The sequence below is a fragment of the Squalius cephalus genome (genome assembly GCF_949319135.1).
Source record: "Squalius cephalus genome assembly, chromosome: 3".
Taxonomy (NCBI): Eukaryota; Metazoa; Chordata; class Actinopteri; order Cypriniformes; family Leuciscidae; genus Squalius; species Squalius cephalus.
The window spans coordinates 60,548,797-60,569,982 of NC_137124.1; the positions used below are offsets into that span (position 1 = coordinate 60,548,797).

Below are 21,186 nucleotides of genomic sequence, written 5' to 3' on the forward strand. Positions count from 1 at the left end.
ATCAAGTACTTGAGTAAAAGTACAGATACTCTAATATTACTCCAATAAAATTACTAATTTTCAATTTTACTTGAATAAAAGTACAGATACTCTAATATTACGCCAATAAAATTACTCATTTTCAATTTTACTTGAATAAAAGTACAGATACTCTAATATTACTCCAATAAAATTACTCATTTTCAATTTTACTTGAATAAAAGTGCAGATACTCTAATATTACTCCAATAAAATTACTCATTTTCAATTTTACTTGAATAAAGGTACAGATACCCAAATATTACTCCAATAAAACTTGAATAAAAGTACAGATACTCTAATATTACTCCAATAAAATTACTCATTTTCAAAATTACTTGAATAAAAGTACAGATACTCTAATATTACTCCAGTAAAAGTATTCATTTTCAATTTTACTTGAATAAAAGTACAGATCCTCTAATATTACTCCAATAAAAGTACTCATTTTCAATATTACTTGAATAAAAGTACAGATCCTCTAATATTACTCCAGTAAAAGTACTCATTTTCAATATTACTTGAATAAAATTACAGATACTCTAATATTACTCCAATAAAATTACTCATTTTCAATTTTACTTGAATAAAAGTACAGATACCCTAATATTACTCCAATAAAATTACTCATTTTCAATTTTACTTGAATAAAAGTACAGATACCCAAATATTGCTCCAATAAAACTTGAATAAAAATACAGATACTCTAATATTACTCCAATAAAATTACTCATTTTCGATTTTACTTGAATAAAAGTACAGATACTCTAATATTACTCCAATAAAATTACTCATTTTCAATTTTAATTGAATAAAAGTACAGATACCCTAATATTACTCCAATAAAACTTGAATAAAAGTACAGATACTCTAATATTACTCCAATAAAATTACTCATTTTCAATATTACTTGAATAAAAGTACAGATACTCTAATATTACTCCAATAAAATTACTCATTTTCAATTTTACTTGAGTAAAAGTACAGATACTCTAATATTACTCCAGTAAAAGTACTCATTTTACTTGAGTAAAAGTACAGAAGTGACACATAAATGCCCACATGTCCACATTCAAGCATTCCAACAGCTCACGTTTGTACAGAAGATTTACGTCACAAATTATGGTCATAACCTAAATATGGTTTTCATTTCAGTCGGCAATTCTGCGTTAGTAACCTATTCAAGCTCCGGCGATATCCCGATTCACTGCTCGTTTTAACCGGATCATTGAATCAGTGAGTTGCTGAGTCCGAGTTGCGAATGAATCATTCAGTAAGAACCACTTCAACGGGTTCATTGAATCATCGCCATTGATTCTTGATTCGCAGTTTCTTCAGGTGATATAACGAGGAATGATGTGTTTTTATGAAATGTGGTGAAGTAAAAAGTACAGTATTATGTTTAGAATGTAGTGAAGTAAATGTTTCCCAAAATAAAAACACTCTAATAAAGTAGAAATACTTGAAACATGAACTCAAGTACAGCAACAAATATGAGTAGGAATCTTTTAGTACCTCGCGATTCGTTTAAAAATCAATTCTCGGTTTTGAATCAAATCTCGACTCAATACATGCATAGATTTGATTAGTTTACCGTTTTGTGTTAATTTTCTTAAAAATCTGAATTATTTGTAAACCTTGACTTTTATTATGTTTTTAGTCAACCCAATATTATGAAACAAATGCCATTTAATGCCATTTAAACGCCGCAGATTTCATCGGTCGAGAAGTTCAGACTTCATGGATGTGACATTATTGTTAGGATAAAGAGTTATTATTTGTTTCAGCATTGTGTTTGCAGATCAATCAGCAGAACATAAAGCAAGTACTTCACACTATTTCACTTTCCTCAGCACTGCTACTGCATTATCGATTATGCTGATTGCAGTTTCGGAAATAACACCACTAATCCTTTTTACAACTCGCCTGAAGTGTTTATGAGGCAGTTTGACCGATTACTATCGCCATACGCATTTCATCAAGACCTGTACAGTACACATCTCAAGGACTTCAGTCATGTTATAGAAAATATACCACTGCAGTTATGGACATAAGGTTTTGTTAAAACGCCATGTTTTATAACACAAAAAAGAGTGTTTTTAAAGGCCAGTGATTATTCATAGAGCGAGCTGAACACACTCACACATGAAGATGCCTGTGACCCCTGCGCTTTACCATATTCACACTGCATGATACACACACATTTCTCTTTACCACACAGACATGGAGACATATGGTGCCTTACACAACAACACAACACTGGGTGGATGACTGGAGCATTTTAAAGATGCCAAAGCATAATCCATACACACGGGGATTGACTATTACTGGATAATAGAACGCCAGTGCAGATTCACCCTAAAAACTGCTGGGTTGTTTTAACCCAACTTTGGGTCAAATATGTTCAAACCCAGCCGTTGGGTTACATTTTTTAATTACATTTTTAACCCAACGTTTGTGTTTGTCCATATTTGACCCAAAGTTAAAACAACCCAGCAGTTTTTAGAGTGTATATATATACAACTACAGTATTAATAAAAATGAAAGGTAATGGCATTGTGTTTGGGTGTAACATCACACCCTGAGGTGTATAAAGACAAACTATAGGCGACATTGAATCTATTTAAAGCGTTCGTATAAAGCACATAATCAAGAGTGCATCCGTGCAGAGGCTGTAATGCTAGTGTCCTTATTTCTCTTTAACACACAGACATGGAGACATATGGTGCCTTACACAACAACACAACACTGGGTGGATGACTGGAGCATTTTAAAGATGCCAAAGCATAACCCATACACACGGGGATTGATTATTACTGGATAATAGAACGGCAGTGCAGATTTACTATGAAAAATGCTGGGTTGTTTTAACCCAACTTTGGGTCAAATATGGACAAACCCAGCCGTTGGGTTACATTTTTAAATTACAATATTTAACCCAATGTTTGTGTTAGTCCACATTTGACCCAAACCCAGTATTTATACAGTATTAATAAATATGAACGGTAATGGCATTGTGTTTGGGTGTAACATCACACCCTGGAAGGACACCATGCATCAGACAAACTATAGGCGACATTGAATCTATTTAAAGCGTTTGTAAAAGCTCTACATAATGGACACACAAGAGCGCATCCCTCTGTCCTTCTCTTCAGGTGCTGAGACGCGGATGCCGGCGGATGGTTGATGGATGTTGGATGAGAGGATGGAGGAAGGCCAGTGTTCCTCTAAGGTGAGATGTGAAATGCCGACGCCTGCTTTACCTTTCGCCTGCGCTCGGCTCTTTCCCTCGAGCGCCTTCGCTTCTCACGGGCTTTCTCCAGCGCTTTCAGATCGGGAGCCTGCTCCATCTCCCCTCGGGCCTTCTTGATGCTCGCTGCGGCGTGCGCCATGGCAACAGTCCCGTAATATCAGACGCGATCGGCAGAAACGGTGAAGAAACGGAGACTTTCAGTGATTTGGCAGTCACAGCTCTGGAAGTGCGCAGAGAAGACGAGAGAGAACGCTTCAGCTGAAGAGACGAGGCAACCTCCTCCTTCTCCCGCTCGCTCGCCGGGAAACTACATTTAAGGTGTGAGAGTGTGTGTGTGTGTGTGTGTGAGAGAGAGAGAGAAGGGGTGGGGGAAGTATATAAGCTTTGGATGAAATAATCAGAGGTAAACAGAGGAGGGAAGTAGGACAGACCATCCCCCGCGCGTCCTCCAGCTAACGTTAGCCGCTTAGCTCAATCAGTCGGTAGATTTCCTAACCAATCCTGTGTCTTATTCGGGAATCTCTGAGGAGACGAGATGACGGAAGGGTGTGGTTTAACTGGTTTCCTACTGTACTGTTCGCTGGTCACTGGTGAGCGAACGGACTCAGACATGCGAGAGAAACAGGAGGGGGAGATTAAAGATTAAAGACACGATTCTGTCTGGTCTTCTACACTGGTGCAGTCCGACTGTGTGTGTGGGAATACTGGCAGATTCACAGTGTTACACACACACTCATTATTTATACTCAACAACCTTTTAAAAATAAGAGGGATCATTAAAACTGCATTAATGTTTTTACTGAAGATGCAGAAGTATCTGTTATGTCTAGGGGTGTAAGAATATACGTATATCGCAATATATTAATGCGTATCGTGGATAGTGACAATATTTATTGCGTATTCATCCAAAATAAAAATTACTGTGAGAAAAAATGTACGTTTTCAGAGTTTTAGTGTCAGTATTACATGTAACTACTATATATAATGTTGAATTAAATTCATTATAAATTCATTATTGGGCAATAATTCCAAATGTCTTGTTACCAGTAAAAAGTGACAACATTATTCTAAATATATCTAGTCAGTGACAGAGATCAAGCATATTCATCTACAATAATTCTGTATTTTCAGCTTCAGAATCATGAATATTGTTATTCTGGTGTCTCTATTGTCCTGTGCTTTGGGTTTCAGCACCAAGTCCAAGAATATTCATTTACACACACAATGTAATACCAAATTTAGCATTTTAATCAACAGTTCATTTTTTGTCTTGGAGTATCGCAATAATATCGCATCGTGGGTTCAGTATTGTGATATGTATCGAATTACACCCCTAGTTATGTCCCATTGATGTCTGAGAGCAGGACTAAATAATAATAATAATTGTCAGCAATTATCAGGGTTCAAGCACTTTAAAGCTTTTAAGCGCAATTGTAAGATTTTACATGTTTTACAGCAAACCTGCAAACATCTATTTTCTGTAATTTCATGTGATTTAACATACAAATATTATGTCTTTGAAACCTTTTTAACAGTTATAGCGCCACCTATGGCTCGATCTCTGATCTCCATAAAAGTTTGCGTCGCATATTTTCACCAAATTTCACAAAGTTCTGAGTTTTCGTTCAGGATTTATTTATATACACTTGGCCACACCCGTTTTCTAAACGACCCTGTTAAGGCTATCGTATTCAAATGCCAAAGTTCAAGCTTTTCCTAAAAATGATTGACCTTGACCAGTCCAGAGAATTGTCCTGCTGTGATTTTATTGAGATTGAGCGATAAAGCTAAGGCTAGTTTGACCAAAGTACGTTTTTCAAATAATCTCCAATATTTAATGAACGATTTGATTGACAGCGGTGGTTGCTCAGTTGCTCAGAATGAGGGGATCTAGCTTACGGTATGAATATCGTGTGCATGTGTGAAAAATCATGTAATGTATAATCATTTACACGCTTGAAAAACGCGATGGCGCCCCCCGGTGGCCAACTTCTTTTGAATTTATCACAGTCCTCTAGGGCCGTGCTTTCCGAGTTTTTTTTTTTTTCAGCGAATTTCCTCAAAGACAATCCTGACTCCTTGGACAAAGACACCGCATGCCAGTTTTCAAGTCAATGGGACTGACTGTTGCGAAGCTATAGTCGTTTTTGTGGGTTTTTTACATTTGATAGCACCACCAAGTGGCCGGTCATCATGTCATTTTTCACTAGACCACAGACTCAAGTTCAGTGACGTTATCTCATTCTGCTCCGGAGGGAAAGCTGTTTTAGGAACAGTGGCCACGCCCACCTCAAGTGTTTTGGCGTCCTGGCAATTAATGGAAATTTCGACTTGTTTTCGATAATTATTGACAACCACAGTCCAGAAAATCTTTCTGCATTGGTTTAGTTCCGAAGGGGTGAACGAGTTTGCAATCCGGCCTTCGAATCCGAGATGTGCGTTTTGTTCGTCTTGCGCCAAAGACTCCAATGATATGAGTCTGCAAATAATGCTTTAGGAGTTATGAGTGATTTCATACCTTTGGCCGCTATAGCGCCCCCGTCAGGCCGTTTGGGACGAGCTTTGGTGCCGTTATAGACATGGACGAGTCCTACAATCCCTCAAAGCTTCACGTCGCTACGACTTACGGTTTGGTTACTAATAGGGAAGAATGCTGATCTTTGACAATCAATCACAATTGGGTTTCAGCGCTGCGTTCTTGAGCCTCTAATGATGATAATAAGCAGATTTTATGGTCTGGTGGTTTTTTTCTCGTTTTTTTATGATTAACACTAATATGTCCTTACATATAACCTATCCCACAATCAAGGTGGGATGTGACACTAATATGTAATTTTGAAATTTGTACATGAATTTATTGTAATTTTCTAAAAACAAAAATTGTAACTGTTATTATAACAGGGGAGAGCGTACTTTATTTATTTATTTATTTTTAGTTTGTGTGAATCGGGTTCAGCGTACATCTTTTTTTCATATTAATTTCACTGTCTGGTATAAATATGTAGGCTTGTTTTATTAATGCAGTTTATATTATACATTATTTGAAAATAATTCAAGAAAAGTGAATTGTGGCGTTGTAATGTGAGGGAACACTTCTGAGTTAATCCAAAACTATACTAAATCAACTAAAATATGTTGTCAATAAAAGACAATTCTTAACATTTTATTAACACTAAAAAACAACTCAACACTGTATATGTATAATATCAATGTATTAGCGGTATCTGCACCATTTTAATATTTCTTGGGACTAAACTGGCCCACTTTTTAGTTCACAAAAGTAGACTTTTAAGTGTACTTTAGTAGTCAATGTTGATGTTCACAGCTAGTTTATTTATAGCACACACTTTAATACACTTCTTTTTGTTTGTGAGGTTTTAAATAAACATCTAAAATTGGGCAAAAATTAAGCATTGCTATTGTTAAATGAATGCTCAGTGATATCTTTTTAAAGTTTATCTACATAATGTTAATATGGCAACGAGTAAATGAATATAAACTTTTACAGCTATTATATACTACGCCTGAATCCTCTATATTTGTTTGATAAAGCTCAGTTATGATGTGTGAGTATATTGGTATTGCAAACATGTCCCGTGTTACAGATCTCCCCTTTAATAAAACTAAACGGTTACACTCTATTTTAAGGTGTCACTGTTACAGTGTAATTATACATTTAAGTATTAATAATTAACAACATGTCCTTACTATAGGGTTAGGATTAGGTTGAGGGTTTGGTTTAGGGTTAATTGCATGTAATTATGCATCATTTATAGTTATTACTACAGTACTTACATGTAACATATGTAACAATGACACTGTTAAATATAGTGTTACCAACTAAACTATAGCAAATTAGATGCATCCAAAATAGCTGAAACTATTTATTTCTAAATAATTATTTCTTCTTGCCCAGCACAGCAACACTGGCTCCGCTATTACTGAAGCATTATTGGTGATGTGTGTCCAGAAACAGACTCTGACTGTGGATTAGAGTTGAGTTTAGACTATAAACACATTATTACGGCTCCATCTGCTGGTTATCTGTCGTCTTCAACCTCTAGTTCAACAGAAATGCTTGTGAACAGTGTTTCAACAACAGTTTCTAATAATATTGTTATCAAAGAGTTTTCCATCACCTTCCCAGTCATACTGTACTTACTGTATAAGGACAAATATTGCTTATATATTATTATCACTGCAGGATTGAGAGGGTTTTTACTCTTCAAAACTCATAGAGAAACATTTGGCTGATTAGATTTTAGATAAGAGGGAAAAACTAAATTTTAAAGCCTATTTAAGATAATAGTATAAGAACTATTTTAATTTTCCATGTTCTGTGGGGATTTATAATACACTTGTCATATAAAATGTTTGAGCCATATTTAGCACATTAACATTTCACTTTGATTACATTGACTTAAACAATCATTAGGTGTTTATGTGAATGTTAATTCAACATTACAATTAAATTCTAAGTAAATACATTCATTCCATTTATTAAAAATACATTTATCATCTATTTATTCTAAAGTCGAGCATGGCAAAGCAAAGATATTTCACATGACCTGATCAAACGTCTTCGATTGGTTTGACTGATTCAAAGTTTCGAAATGCTTAGTTTCTCCCATCATTAACAACACAACAGTTTAACACAACACAACAGTTTTCCTCAGTTGTGTACACACAGATACTGGTACTTGAGACACAATGACCACAGCATGTAACTCATTCACCAACCCCCTGAACCAATACTGCTAAACTACAAGCACAGTTCCTGCTTTACACTCAAACTGCAGTTCTAAAACACACCTCTTCAAAACGCTACACACAATTCTCTGCTTCTGGCACAATGTTCATGCAGAAAATCTCTTGTTTTCACAAGAAACACACTGCCATTCAGATATACACACTGACTCATCACATGCAAACACCCGTCACACAGTTTTACAATCAGCAATCAGAGCTTTAGCATGAAAGGGCCACAGGAGAGCTCTTCAATGGAGCAATGAATGCCAACACTGGATTTATTTTTTACTGTAACTGTATAGTCAATTCTTCTGTGTTTTACTGTAACTGTATAGTCAATTCTTCTGTTGTTTTGTATGTAGACCACTGTATGTACAACTTTGTGTTGGTTGGGATGTGCACTGTGTACATTGTTTTTGTAGGAAAAATAAAATGTGTATTTGTGTGTTCTGAGTATAAAAACAATATTCTCAAATATTTTACAACACACTTATGTATGTACTGTAGTTAGTGTAACACTGAACCAAAAAAGGCCTAAGTCACTATGATGAATGGAGAAGAAGTGTTTTACACTGAGCACATCTGTGTTCAACTGGTTCTTATAAATGTCTGTTCATATGATGGTTTGTGTGTGTCATTTGAAAACAAAATACCATTTTGAGAAGAAATAACATAGTTTTGAATGTAAAGTTTCATTTTGCAGGGTTTTATCCGTAACGAGACGTTTCTCCCATCGGTAACAGCACAACAGTTTAACACAACACAACCGTCTTTAATGAAGAAACAAAACAAGCTACAATTACACAATTAAACAGCTTTTTTGTAATGGGGGGGGGGGGGGGGTGGAGAGAATGTAAGTGTATTTGTAGCTATTTGAGTGTGTGTTTTCGAGTGTCAGTCGGGACACACAGGGTTGACTCACAGATTACTCTAGTGATGCCATCTGTCTTCTTACACACACACACACACACACACACAAATATCCTGGGCTGATCTGACAGCACCTCACACAAACCTTACTGTACACAACATGGAAATATGCTCTCCTGAACCTGCAATCTACTGACTATAAGTTATTCTACTGACCCGACCCCTAAACTAACACTCTACAGATACTCTACAGATACTCTACAGATACTCTACAGATACTCTACATATACTCTACTCTACTGATACTCTACTGACACTCTACTGACACTCTACTGATACTCTACTAATACTCTATTGATACTCTATTGATACTCTACTGACACTCTACAGATACTCTACAGATACTCTACAGATACTCTACATATACTCTACAGATACTCTACAGATACTCTACAGATACTCTACAGATACTCTACTCTACTGATACTCTACTGATACTCTACAGATACTCTACAGATACTCTACTCTACTGATACTCTACTGATACTCTACTGATACTCTACAGATACTCTACTCTACTGATACTCTACTGACACTCTACTGATACTCTATTGATACTCTACTAATACTCTATTGATACTCTATTGATACTCTACTGACACTCTACTGATACTCTATTGATACTCTACTGATACTCTATTGATACTCTACTGATACTCTACTGATACTCTACTGACACTCTACTGATACTCTACTGATACTCTACTGACACTCTACTGACACTCTACGAGTAGAATGTTGAAAGTGGATCATCGAAATAAAGTGTAACATCTTTTTGAATAATCCTGGGTTGCAATCATGCTAATATCCTGATGACAAACATACAAAACAAGTTTTGATGTTTTAGTAAGTTTATGCAGTAACATCTCTATTCTCCAGAAAGATTATCCTCACATCTATGCAGATTTACCTACTATTACACACTTAATAATGTACACCTTTCTGCAGTTATTGCATGTGATGCAATCTGGTGTAACGCCTTTCTAAGACACTCTGCATCATCATTTACATATTTATATTATCAAAGGATCTGGGAATACGGTTATGGACCAAATGTAGAAAATCAAGCCTTTATATTTAATATTATACTTCATATGCAAAAAAATGTATAAATAACTAAATACACACAGCACTGCAATGAACCGTTCAGGCTGCTTTCTCCAATGGAAAATTAATGAGATATAAGACCACAGTCAGAATTATTTGGCAGATTGAGATGAAGATGATGCTGGAAGTGTGTTTGTGTGTGTGTGTGTGTGTGTGTGTGTGTGTGTGTGTGTGTGTGTGTGTGTGTGTGTGTGTGTGTGTGTGTGTGTGTGTGTGTGTCCTCAGTCGCTGAGTGTGTGATGATGCCCAGTTTATCTCTGTTACGCTTTACAAAGTTGGCAAGTATTTGTTGCCTAGTGTTTTAAAATCTGTTGACTTTAGTCTCAAGAGCCAATCACACTAACTCTCTCTCTCTCTCACACACACACACACACACACACACACACACACACACACACACACACACTCATTCTTGTACATCTATCTTTATGAGGACATTCATTGACACAATGCAATCTCTAGCCGCTTACCCTAACCTTACCCATCACAACTAAGTGCCTAACCCGACCCCTGACCCTAACCCGACCCTTGACCTCATTATAACCTGATCCCTAAAACCAAGTCTTGACCCTCAAACAGGCCTTTAAAGGCTCTCAGAAACTGAGACAACATGTCCTCACTTTACTCTCTCTGTCCTCACTCCAGTGGTCTAAAACTCAACAAAGATAGTCGTACAAGTACACACACACACACACACACACACACACACACACACAGACGTGACTCTACCATGAACAAGATAATGCAGTCTGAGGAGTGTGAGAGATCGCAGAACCAGTTAATAAACCAGATCATCAACATCTACTGTAACTCTCACAGATGAAACCAGCTGCACATACATCACTGAATCTCTCAGCAGAGAAAGCATGAACCACACTTGAACCACACACACACACACTCGCTGTGTTTCCACACACCGTAGTTTCATGCACAATTTGGAATATCGCATAAAAAAAAGCACTGGATGAAAACACCAAGATGCACATAAACTAAAACCACATAATAAACACATCACTCGACTGAAGCGGACACATTTTCTATCCAAGGAGACGACGAGCGCATAAACTACGACGGAAACACATTTACAGAATAAATATTCCTCGATGCGCAACAATAAACTCACTTGGTTTTGCCTCAACAGAGGATGTGATTCCAGCAACTTCCATTTTTATTACAGATATTTTGTATTATAATGTAACAGAAGACAAGAGCCAAGATCCCAACTAAAGGAAACATTCCCCAGTGTCTTCTGTACAAGAACTGTATAAAACCTGCCAGACTGGAGTCTCATAACTGGACGGCCTTGTTTCCATCCAACCTGAATTTAAATTTATGCGCAAAATTGGAATATTGCATAAAACATTTGTGAATAAAGCAGCGTTTTCATTGTGTTTTCCATCAGGATCTGAGGGATTTATTCAGGCAAAAATCCACTCACTCATAAAAGTAAGAGCCCAGCTTCCCACAAATTATCATTCACATCTGAATCACAAATGTTGATGGACGATAATGTGTTTTTCAAACCCATAACCTTAATATGTGTAATAGCAGAAGCACTGATGAGTGTTTTAATAGAAAAAGCCAAACACTTACAGATTGAGTATGACCGACAGAACCAGTAAAATGAAGCTTTTAGTAGTTATCATTATGCAGATCTATAATTACGCCGATAATGAATCAGTCGTGTGATGATAGGAAACAAATACAGTTTTGGAACTTTGATAAACTAAAGTCCCGTTCACACCAACACTGCAAAACATGCGTTTCTTACTCTGTATTTTAATCTTGTTTCCAGTCCAAATATCTAAACATTCTTAAAACAAGATGCATTTGCTAGATGAGTAAAATGACATAAGATATTATATCTTGTTTTCTGAGAGAAAAAAACAAGCAAAATTATCTGCCAATGGGGTGAGAAAAATATTCTTGTTTTCCATTCGAATTAAGATTATTTTTCTTGATTTCTATTTGAATTAAGATTATTTTTCTTGATTTCTATTTGAATTAAGATTATTTTTCTCGATTTCCATTCGAATTAAGATTATTTTTCTTGATTTCTATTTGAATTAAGATTATTTTTCTCGTTTTCTATTCGAATTAAGATTATTTTTCTCGATTTCCATTCGAATTAAGATTATTTTTCTCGATTTCCATTCGAATTAAGATTATTTTTCTCGATTTCCATTCGAATTAAGATTATTTTTCTCGATTTCCATTCGAATTAAGATTATTTTTCTCGATTTCTATTCGAATTAAGATTATTTTTCTCGATTTCCATTCGAATTAAGATTATTTTTCTCGATTTCTATTCGAATTAAGATTATTTTTCTCGATTTACATTCGAATTAAGATTATTTTACTTGATTTCTATTTGAATTAAGATTATTTTTCTTGATTTCTATTTGAATTAAGATTATTTTTCTCGTTTTCTATTTGAATTAAGATTATTTTTCTCGTTTTCTATTCGAATTAAGATTATTTTTCTCGTTTTCTATTCGAATTAAGATTATTTTACTTGATTTCCACTCGAATTAAGATTATTTTTCTTGAATTCTATTTGAATTAAGATTATTTTTCTCGTTTTCTATTCGAATTAAGATTATTTTTCTTGATTTCTATTTGAATTAAGATTATTTTTCTCGTTTTCTATTCGAATTAAGATTATTTTTCTCGTTTTCCATTGGAATTAAGATTATTTTACTTGATTTCCACTCAAATTAAGATTATTTTTCTCGTTTTCTATTCGAATTAAGATTATTTTTCTCACCCCATTGGCAGAAAATTTGGTTGTTTTAAGCAAATACTCACTTAATTTTGATTAGTTTTCCATAAAACAAGATATAATTTCATTTTTCATTTTACTCATCTAGTAAATGCTCCTTGATTAAAGAATTTTTCAGATATTTGGACTGGAAACAAGACAAAAATACTAAGTAAGAAAAGCATTTTTTTTTTTTTTTTTTTTTTTTGCAGTGAACTATAACAATAACGATAAAGATATAGTTCTAAAAATCGTTATAATTGTAAAAGAATAGCCACAATTATACAACTATAACAATAACGGCACAGAGAAGCCATATAGTTGGAATCTCTTTCAGAATGAGGAATGATAAAAACACTGACAGCCAATCAGAATCCATCCTGCTGTAAGAGCTCGAGCATTTAAAGGGACAGGACGACAAAACTGCAGAATAAACAGAGTGATAACGCTGATATAGTTATGGTCGTTGGTGTGAACGGGCCTGAACCCTTCATGTTTGCTAAGATTAATCAACAACTGTGCAGCTTAACATTTAGATGCAGTTATTTTGGCCACAGTCAATTATGAGATGTGAACCAGCAGGTTAAAGGCTGCAGCAAAAATATTCAAAGGGGTGGTTGATTATGATTTGACTTCTCTAACTTTAGTTAGTGTGTAATGTTGCTGTTTGAGCATAAACAACATCTGCAAAGTTACAACGCTCAAAGTTCAAAGCAAAGGGAGATATTTGCTTTTACAGAAATCACTTTTAAAGGACTACAACAAACGGCTGGTAGAGACTACACAAGCTTCTTCTTTAGTGACATCACCAACCCTAAAATTTACATAAACCCCGCCCCCGGGAACACAATTTATAGATTATTATGACAGAATATGCTAATCAATGACTAGAAGATAGTTAACTCCACATCAGCTTCATGAATTCATCAACTAACCATTCAGAAATGTCCTGTTGTCTACATGTTGTCACTTCTTCTAGAGTCTCTCCATCATCGTCTGAATCCGGTTTGAACATAAAAGCTAAACGTTTTTGAAATGTTCAGTGTGTGTCTGTGTGAGGTAATCAGAGCTGTTAACACACACACACACACACACACACACACACACACACACACGCTCTTTAAGCTCCGCCCCCTGTGCTGGGAGCAGCAGCTCATTTGCATTTAAAGGAACAAACACAAAAACGGTGTGTTTTTGCTCACCCTCAAAAAGTGACAATATAAAAATATCTGTGGGGTATTTAGAGCTAAAACTTCACACACACACTCATCAGAGACTTATTTTACATCTTGTGAGAAGGGCATTATACCACCCTCTTAATCAAAAGTGCCTTGACGAGGTGTGTCTAATACACCGGGCTGATGATGGACTTACCTGAGCTGATGCTCGCGTCACCACCGCAACACTCATGTGTGTTTACGGGAGGACTCAGTGCGGTAGATCCAGAAACAGGGACGCCGTGATAAAAGAAAAGCAGGGAACGAGGGGAACATGCGCGGATGTCTATCGAAGAACCGCCACTGTGGATGCATGGATTACTGAGGTATTAGTACACTGTGATTACACACACACACACACACACACACACTGAGATACTCGCAGGAAAAATCCTTAGAGGATTAGGTGGCTAGAATTAGAGTCTCCAACTGACCCGGAATCAGATCTTAGTGCAGTTATACGGGAAACCAATGCTAACACACACACACACACACCGTCGGCGTCCAGAGCTCAAACCACCGTCACACAAGGGCAAATTCACTGCATATTCCCCATTCGCTCCAAAAGAGAGGGATTCTTGCCTAAAACCGGTGCAGATTAAACTTGGACAAACCTGTTAATCGTCCACCGATGGATTTGTGTTGTTTTGGGCATTAAATCTTACCAACCCTGAGCCAAAATCTCTTTCACTGATATTATGTACTATTATGAAACAATAACCTGAGCGAAGAAAGACAAATATGAAAGGCTAAGCACTATTTGATTTTGTGTGTGTGTGAAATCTCTTTTTTCTGTTGATGCGTGTTTCGATTTTAATGCACATCTGTCCCAGTGTTAATGAGATATCAGAGATCTATCTATAAATGCACAAAAACACAATGTGATCACAACAACAACAGAATTAAAGAGTAAGGAGACATTCACTTAGGTAACTTAACTCTTGATTTCTGTGGACTATAAGCCAGTGATTCTTGTGATTTACGGTCAATATGCAAACAAGAAATCTGGTCTGTGTTTTAGTTTAGACTGAGGACTTTTAGTTTGTAATCTGTTTCCATTTCTTTGTTTTCACTTCCTGTGTTTACTTTATGTTTTATTCGCCCTTTATTTAACCAGATAAAACGTTCTGAGATTAAAAATCTCTTTTACAGAAGAGGGACTCGGTTCCCCAGTAATCGCCAGTCTAGTGTAGTTCCCTGTTTGCTTGTATGTATATTTTCCATTGTTTCCCCACTCCAAAGTGTAGTGATGGGAAAAACAAAGCATTTCAAAATTTTGGATCAATTGCTTGGCAAAATGATTCCCTGTTTCTCAGCGCTGGAATCGTCACTCGCTGGCGACCCCTGCTGGTCAGAACAGTGTAAATACAGCGAAAACATGCAGAAAAACACCTTTAACAAACCAACTGCAATGTTTCTGTCACATTCACCGTCTGTCATCGTCCTGTCTGCACTACAGTTCCCAGAATCCTCCTTGTTTCCACACCTGAACTCACTCCCTTCATTACCCGCCTGTTCGTCATCATCATCATCTGCATCACCTGTCTTGTGTTCATCTGTCTGTGTATTTAAGTTCCTTCTGTTCACTCATCACTTGTCGGTCAATGTTTATGTTAGGTGTGTTGAATGTTAGGTTTTCATTGTTCTGAGCACACGCTCCCTTTTGTTTGTATTTGTTTAATATTGAGAATTAAAACCTTGGAATTCAGAATCTTCGTGTTCGTCTCCTACTTCATCCACCCAGGAAGCCTGACAGATTGACTGACCTTAAAGGAAAAGATGGAGATATGGAGGCAGGCCTTTGTGGGAACCCGCCAAGCTGTGTTCCGGGGTATCCGTGGAGGTCACAGGGGAGGATATGGGCGATATATCCGCACAATCGCACTATCTCCAGGGATGACTTCTCTGATCTCCCTCCTCTCATCAGCCCAACCAAGCCTGCACTTCACGCCAGTCCAGCCGAGCCTGCACTTCACGCCAGTCCAGCCGAGCCCGCACTTCACGCCAGATCTGCCGAAGCCAAGGCAGTATGCGTCATGCCCGCCGCCCCTGAGACTGTGAGCGTTATGCCCGCTGCGCCTGTGACAGACAGCGTCATGCCCGCAGAGCTTTTGTTTTCTTTTATTCCGTCGACCTTGAAGCTCCCTTCGCCGCTGGTTCCGTCCAGCTCAAAGCCTTCACCGCTGGTCCCGTCCAGCACAGAGCCCTCTTCATCACTGGTCCTGTCCAGTTCAGAGCCCTCTTCGCCGCTGGTTCCGCCCAGCTCAGAGCCCTCTTCGCCGCTGGTCCTGCCCAGCTCAAAGCCTTCTTCGCCGCTGGTCCTGCCCAGCTCAAAGCCTTCTTCGCCGCTGGTTCCGCCCAGCTCAGAGCCCTCTTCGCCGCTGGTCCCGTCCAGCTCAAAGCCTTCACCGCTGGTCCCGTCCAGCACAGAGCCCTCTTCATCACTGGTCCTGTCCAGTTCAGAGCCCTCTTCGCCGCTGGTTCCGCCCAGCTCAGAGCCCTCTTCGCCGCTGGTCCTGCCCAGCTCAGAGCCCTCTTCGCCGCTGGTCCTGCCCAGCTCAAAGCCTTCTTCGCCGCTGGTCCTGCCCAGCTCAGAGCCCTCTTCGCCGCTGGTCCTGCCCAGCTCAGAGCCCTCTTCGCCGCTGGTCCTGCCCAGCTCAGAGCCCTCTTCGCCGCTGGTCCTGCCCAGCTCAGAGCCCTCTTCGCCGCTGGTCCTGCCCAGCTCAGAGCCCTCTTCGCCGCTGGTCCTGCCCAGCTCAGAGCCCTCTTCGCCGCTGGTCCTGCCCAGCTCAGAGCCCTCTTCGCCGCTGGTCCTGCCCAGCTCAGAGCCTTCTTCGCCGCTGGTCCTGCCCAGCTCAGAGCCTTCTTCGCCGCTGGTCCTGCCCAGCTCAGAGCCCTCTTCGCCGCTGGTCCTGCCCAGCTCAGAGCCTTCTTCACCGCTGGTCCCGTCCAGCACAGAGCCCTCTTCATCACTGGTCCTGTCCAGTTCAGAGCCCTCTTCATCACTGGTCCTGTCCAGTTCAGAGCCCTCTTCGCCGCTGGTCCTGCCCAGCTCAGAGCCCTCTTCGCCGCTGGTCCTGCCCAGCACAAAGCCCTCATCGCTGGATCTGCCCAGCACAAAGCCCTCATCGCTGGATCTGCCCAGCACAAAGCCCTCATCGTTGGATCTGCCCAGCACAAAGCCCTCTTCGCTGGATCTGCCCAGCACAAAGCCCTCATCGCTGCCCAGCACCGAGCCCTCATCGCTGCCCAGCACCGAGCCCTCATCGCTGCCCAGCACCGAGCCCTCACCGCTGCCCAGCACCGAGCCCTCATCGCTGCCCAGCACCGAGCCCTCATCGCTGCCCAGCACCGAGCCCTCTCTGGTACCCGGGACTTTTCCCAAGTATTTTTTTGGGGGGGGCCATAGGGCTCCGTCCTGGCCACTCGAGGGGCCATGGCCACCTGAGGGGTCCTCACCACCATGGCCACCTGAAGGGTCTTCTCCGCCGTGGCCACCTGAAGGGTCTTCTCCGCCGTGGCCACCTGAAGGGTCTTCTCCGCCGTGGCCACCTGAAGGGTCTTCTCCGCCGTGGCCACCTGAAGGGTCTTCTCCGCCATGGCCACCCGAAGGGTCCGCACCGCCGTGGCCGCCCGAAGGGTCCTCACCGCCGTGGCCGCCCGAAGGGTCCTCACCGCCGTGGCCGCCCGAGGGGTCGTCTCCGTCCTGGCCACGCCCACAGCCTGCTCCACCGTGACCACACCCACAGTCTGCTCCGCCCTGGAGGCTTCCTGCCTTGTCTCCCTTGCCTTGTCTTCCCCGTCAGCCTCCAGGGCGCCCACCCTCCCACCCCTTTGGTCTTTCTACGGCGCGAGGACGCGCCTACCGGGAGGGGGGAGTAATGTCACATTCACCGTCTGTCATCGTCCTGTCTGCACTACAGTTCCCAGAATCCTCCTTGTTTCCACACCTGAACTCACTCCCTTCATTACCCGCCTGTTCGTCATCATCATCATCTGCATCACCTGTCTTGTGTTCATCTGTCTGTGTATTTAAGTTCCTTCTGTTCACTCATCACTTGTCGGTCAATGTTTATGTTAGGTGTGTTGAATGTTAGGTTTTCATTGTTCTGAGCACACGCTCCCTTTTGTTTGTATTTGTTTAATATTGAGAATTAAAACTTCAGAATCTTCAGAAAAAAAAATTCAGAATCTTCGTGTTCGTCTCCTACTTCATCCACCCAGGAAGCCTGACAGTTTCATTGATGCTGTCATCTATTAAATGCGGTTAACAAATCATCTGATAACACTAACTATGTTATATTTATAGAATGTTATAAAAAGTCTCTCTATAATACCTGTTATTTTATTAAGTTGTAGAGCTTGTATTGTTTGTCTACAAATGTATAAAACTAGGGATGCACGATATATCGGCCACCATATCGGTATCGGCCGATATATGTTCATTTTTAATGTTACCGATATCGGCCCAATACGAAAATTGGCCCGATATATTAAAGCTGTTAAATAATGTATTATGTTCTCCAGCTGAGACGCTTCAGATGTGCACTGTTCAACATGATGGTTTTAAATTGCTTGAAATATGATTGAAATCACTTCCACAAAAAAGGAAAATACAGTAAAGTGCTGTGGTCATATCGGCTACATAAAATTATAAGGAGAGCCTCATTTTAATTGTGTACTTGAGACACGGCTTTTAATGGTGAGACTTTTTTAATCAGGCTCTCAAAAATGATATAAAAATTCAGATTTAGATTTATCGGCCAATATATCGGTTATCGGCTTTCAAATATGAAGAAATATCGGTTATCGGTTTCGGCAAAAATGTTCGTATGTTCATCCCTAGTTGATCCGAGATCAGGTGAAAATCATATATAGACACTGGTTCATGAGTTCACAGAGATCATCGCCCCCTAGTGGCGAAACATTGACATTTGGAAACCGTTATGTTGACAACGATTTTCAATGGAAAGTAGTTAAAGCTAGCTCAAAAAGCCGCTAAATGGCGTAATGCGCTAACCGTCGACAGGTCTGTTTTCTCTCCTAGTCCGTGCTCACACACTGTAATTTTAATATAATATATAGCCGAATGTCCAATAAAGCTGTGATTGATAGTGACTGACTGTGTTAACCAGCAATCCAAGACATCGCTAGTCGCTTTTTTTTTTTTTTTAAAGTGCTAAATATGTCTGACGTCGCTAATCTGGTGATTACATCAGCTCCTTACCTGCAAACTGTTACGATACTGACTTCTAAACACACTTGCTTTGCCAGACGCAATGTTTTTGAATTGTATTTCTTTCTTTTTTAGATTGTCAGTCCTATAAGGGAGTTTGGCATAATCATAGTAATGTTCCCCCATGAAACAGGCCTTCTGTGTCTTTAATGGGGCTCAAGAATAGCACAAGGGAAACAACAATGACTAGTTCAATGTATTCATTTGTTGTTTGGCAATGTTAAGCTGTACCAATGACATCACAGTTTGAGTTTATTTGGGTCTCTAGAGGGAGTCGATCTGAAAGCGCTGTGGGGCAAACCAATAGAAACGCTATACAGAGATCCTCCCACAGATTCTATTAGCCGGTGTCATTTTGCAAGCTTGGAACAAAATCAATACCGGCCCAGGGGACAAAGTGTGTTGAGCAGAGGCTTATGTAACGCTTCACAGCTTTATTCCAACTACATGATGGATATACTGAACAAAACACGCAATAAAAGCTACAATTATATGCATGAATGTGTTAAAATGCATTTTCAAATATTACCTTTCATGCAGTGTGTGTTTGTGAATGTAAAATGTCTGCAAAGTTTTAAAGATCAAAGTGCACGACACATAAAATGTTTGACTCCTAAAAGAAAGAATGGATTCTGAACTGTTGAAACGAGTCGTCAGTAATTCAGTCTCACTTCCTGATACAAACCAACGTAACAATGTAACTAATTTGCATAATGCAAGCCTCTGGTCTTGATTGGCTGAACAGCGTCTCTTAGCTCCGCCCTCAAACACTGTAGTGTATCTGAGGCTGGAGGAGTTTGGCTTGTGTTGTTCGTGTCGAGAAGACGCTGTTTTCTGCTGACAAAGAGCTGAGATTCAGATATGATAATGAGCGTTTGCTTTCTGACCAATCAGAGCAGAGCAGCTCTCAGAGAGGCGGGGTTTAGAGAGACTGAATCTACGAACGAAGCGTTTCAGACACTGAGAGAGAAGAGCTGATGCTGTAATGGAGATTATGAGGAAATTAAAGTGTTTTTGACGTTGGATGACTGTAAACCTGTTATAGGAGACGCCAAAACACATCTAGGAGACTTTAAAAACAGCATAATAGGGGGACGATACATTACTTATGTTTATTATTACCTTGTTATTCCAACTGACATTATTAATGCACTATATTACAAATGTTATGAATCTTTGTTTTTCCTTTCGTTATTCACTGAAACTCCTGAACTTCCTTTCACTGTATGGAAAAGAACAGCTTGGTTATTCTGCCATGAAGGTTTCTAAACACACACACGCATCTGTAAATGATGATAGGATTTACATGTTTGGGAAAAGCGGACAGATTTGTTTCATACGCGTCATTAAGAGGATCAGCAAAACTCGGTGAAAGATAATCACCATCTCTACCAACTAAACAAAGAAGAAAGGGAGGGGATATATTACTCATATTCCTTCATATTTGTGTTAATATGACAATACAAACATTTAATAGCCTGGCATCTGTCCTGCTCCTCTTATTTTTGACTCAAATAACCTCCAGAAAGTATTATGTATGTATAAAAAAGTAAGGAAAATGTAATTTTCTTCCTAACCATCAGACACGAGTAAAGCAACACAAAGCCTTCCTCAGATTAATAATTGATCAAACCCATACAGCCTGAAGCTGGGTTCATTAAATGGGATATGATTTACATATTTTCAGTTTTGGGTTGAGATAATGTTTGACTTTCTTTCATAATAAATAACAAGAACAAAAGAGACATGTCTGCCTTAGAGAATATATATATATATGAAGAGTTCAGATGCAAAAGCCTCTAAGTGCCGTCTGAAATTTTCTTCTAGAATGATCATTTTTATCAAGCTCGTTTATTTAAGTTCAGAAATTTCACTTAAATGACAATTAATAGGTCATTTGCATTGCCATTTAAGT

The 21,186-nt window shown here is 39.2% G+C and overlaps 2 protein-coding genes across 15 annotated transcripts in view; both read right to left on the bottom strand.

Annotated features, from left to right (window-relative positions):
- Nucleotides 1-3,782, bottom strand: part of ank2b (ankyrin 2b, neuronal) — a 114,520-nt gene extending 110,738 nt beyond the window's left edge. For 10 of the 14 annotated variants that reach the window (XM_079864971.1, XM_079864960.1, XM_079864973.1 and 7 more), the window contains exon 1: nt 3,282-3,782. In XM_079864971.1, the coding sequence (XP_079721097.1) occupies nt 3,282-3,410 (129 nt within the window). In that variant the 5' untranslated portion in view covers nt 3,411-3,782. The remainder of the gene's footprint in view (nt 1-3,281) is intronic. The other 4 variants (XM_079864964.1, XM_079864962.1, XM_079864961.1 and 1 more) reach the window with 3 other exon arrangements.
- Nucleotides 1-21,186, bottom strand: part of sdcbp (syndecan binding protein (syntenin)) — a 261,455-nt gene that overhangs the window by 50,560 nt on the left and 189,709 nt on the right. The gene's annotated exons all lie outside the window — the stretch shown is intronic.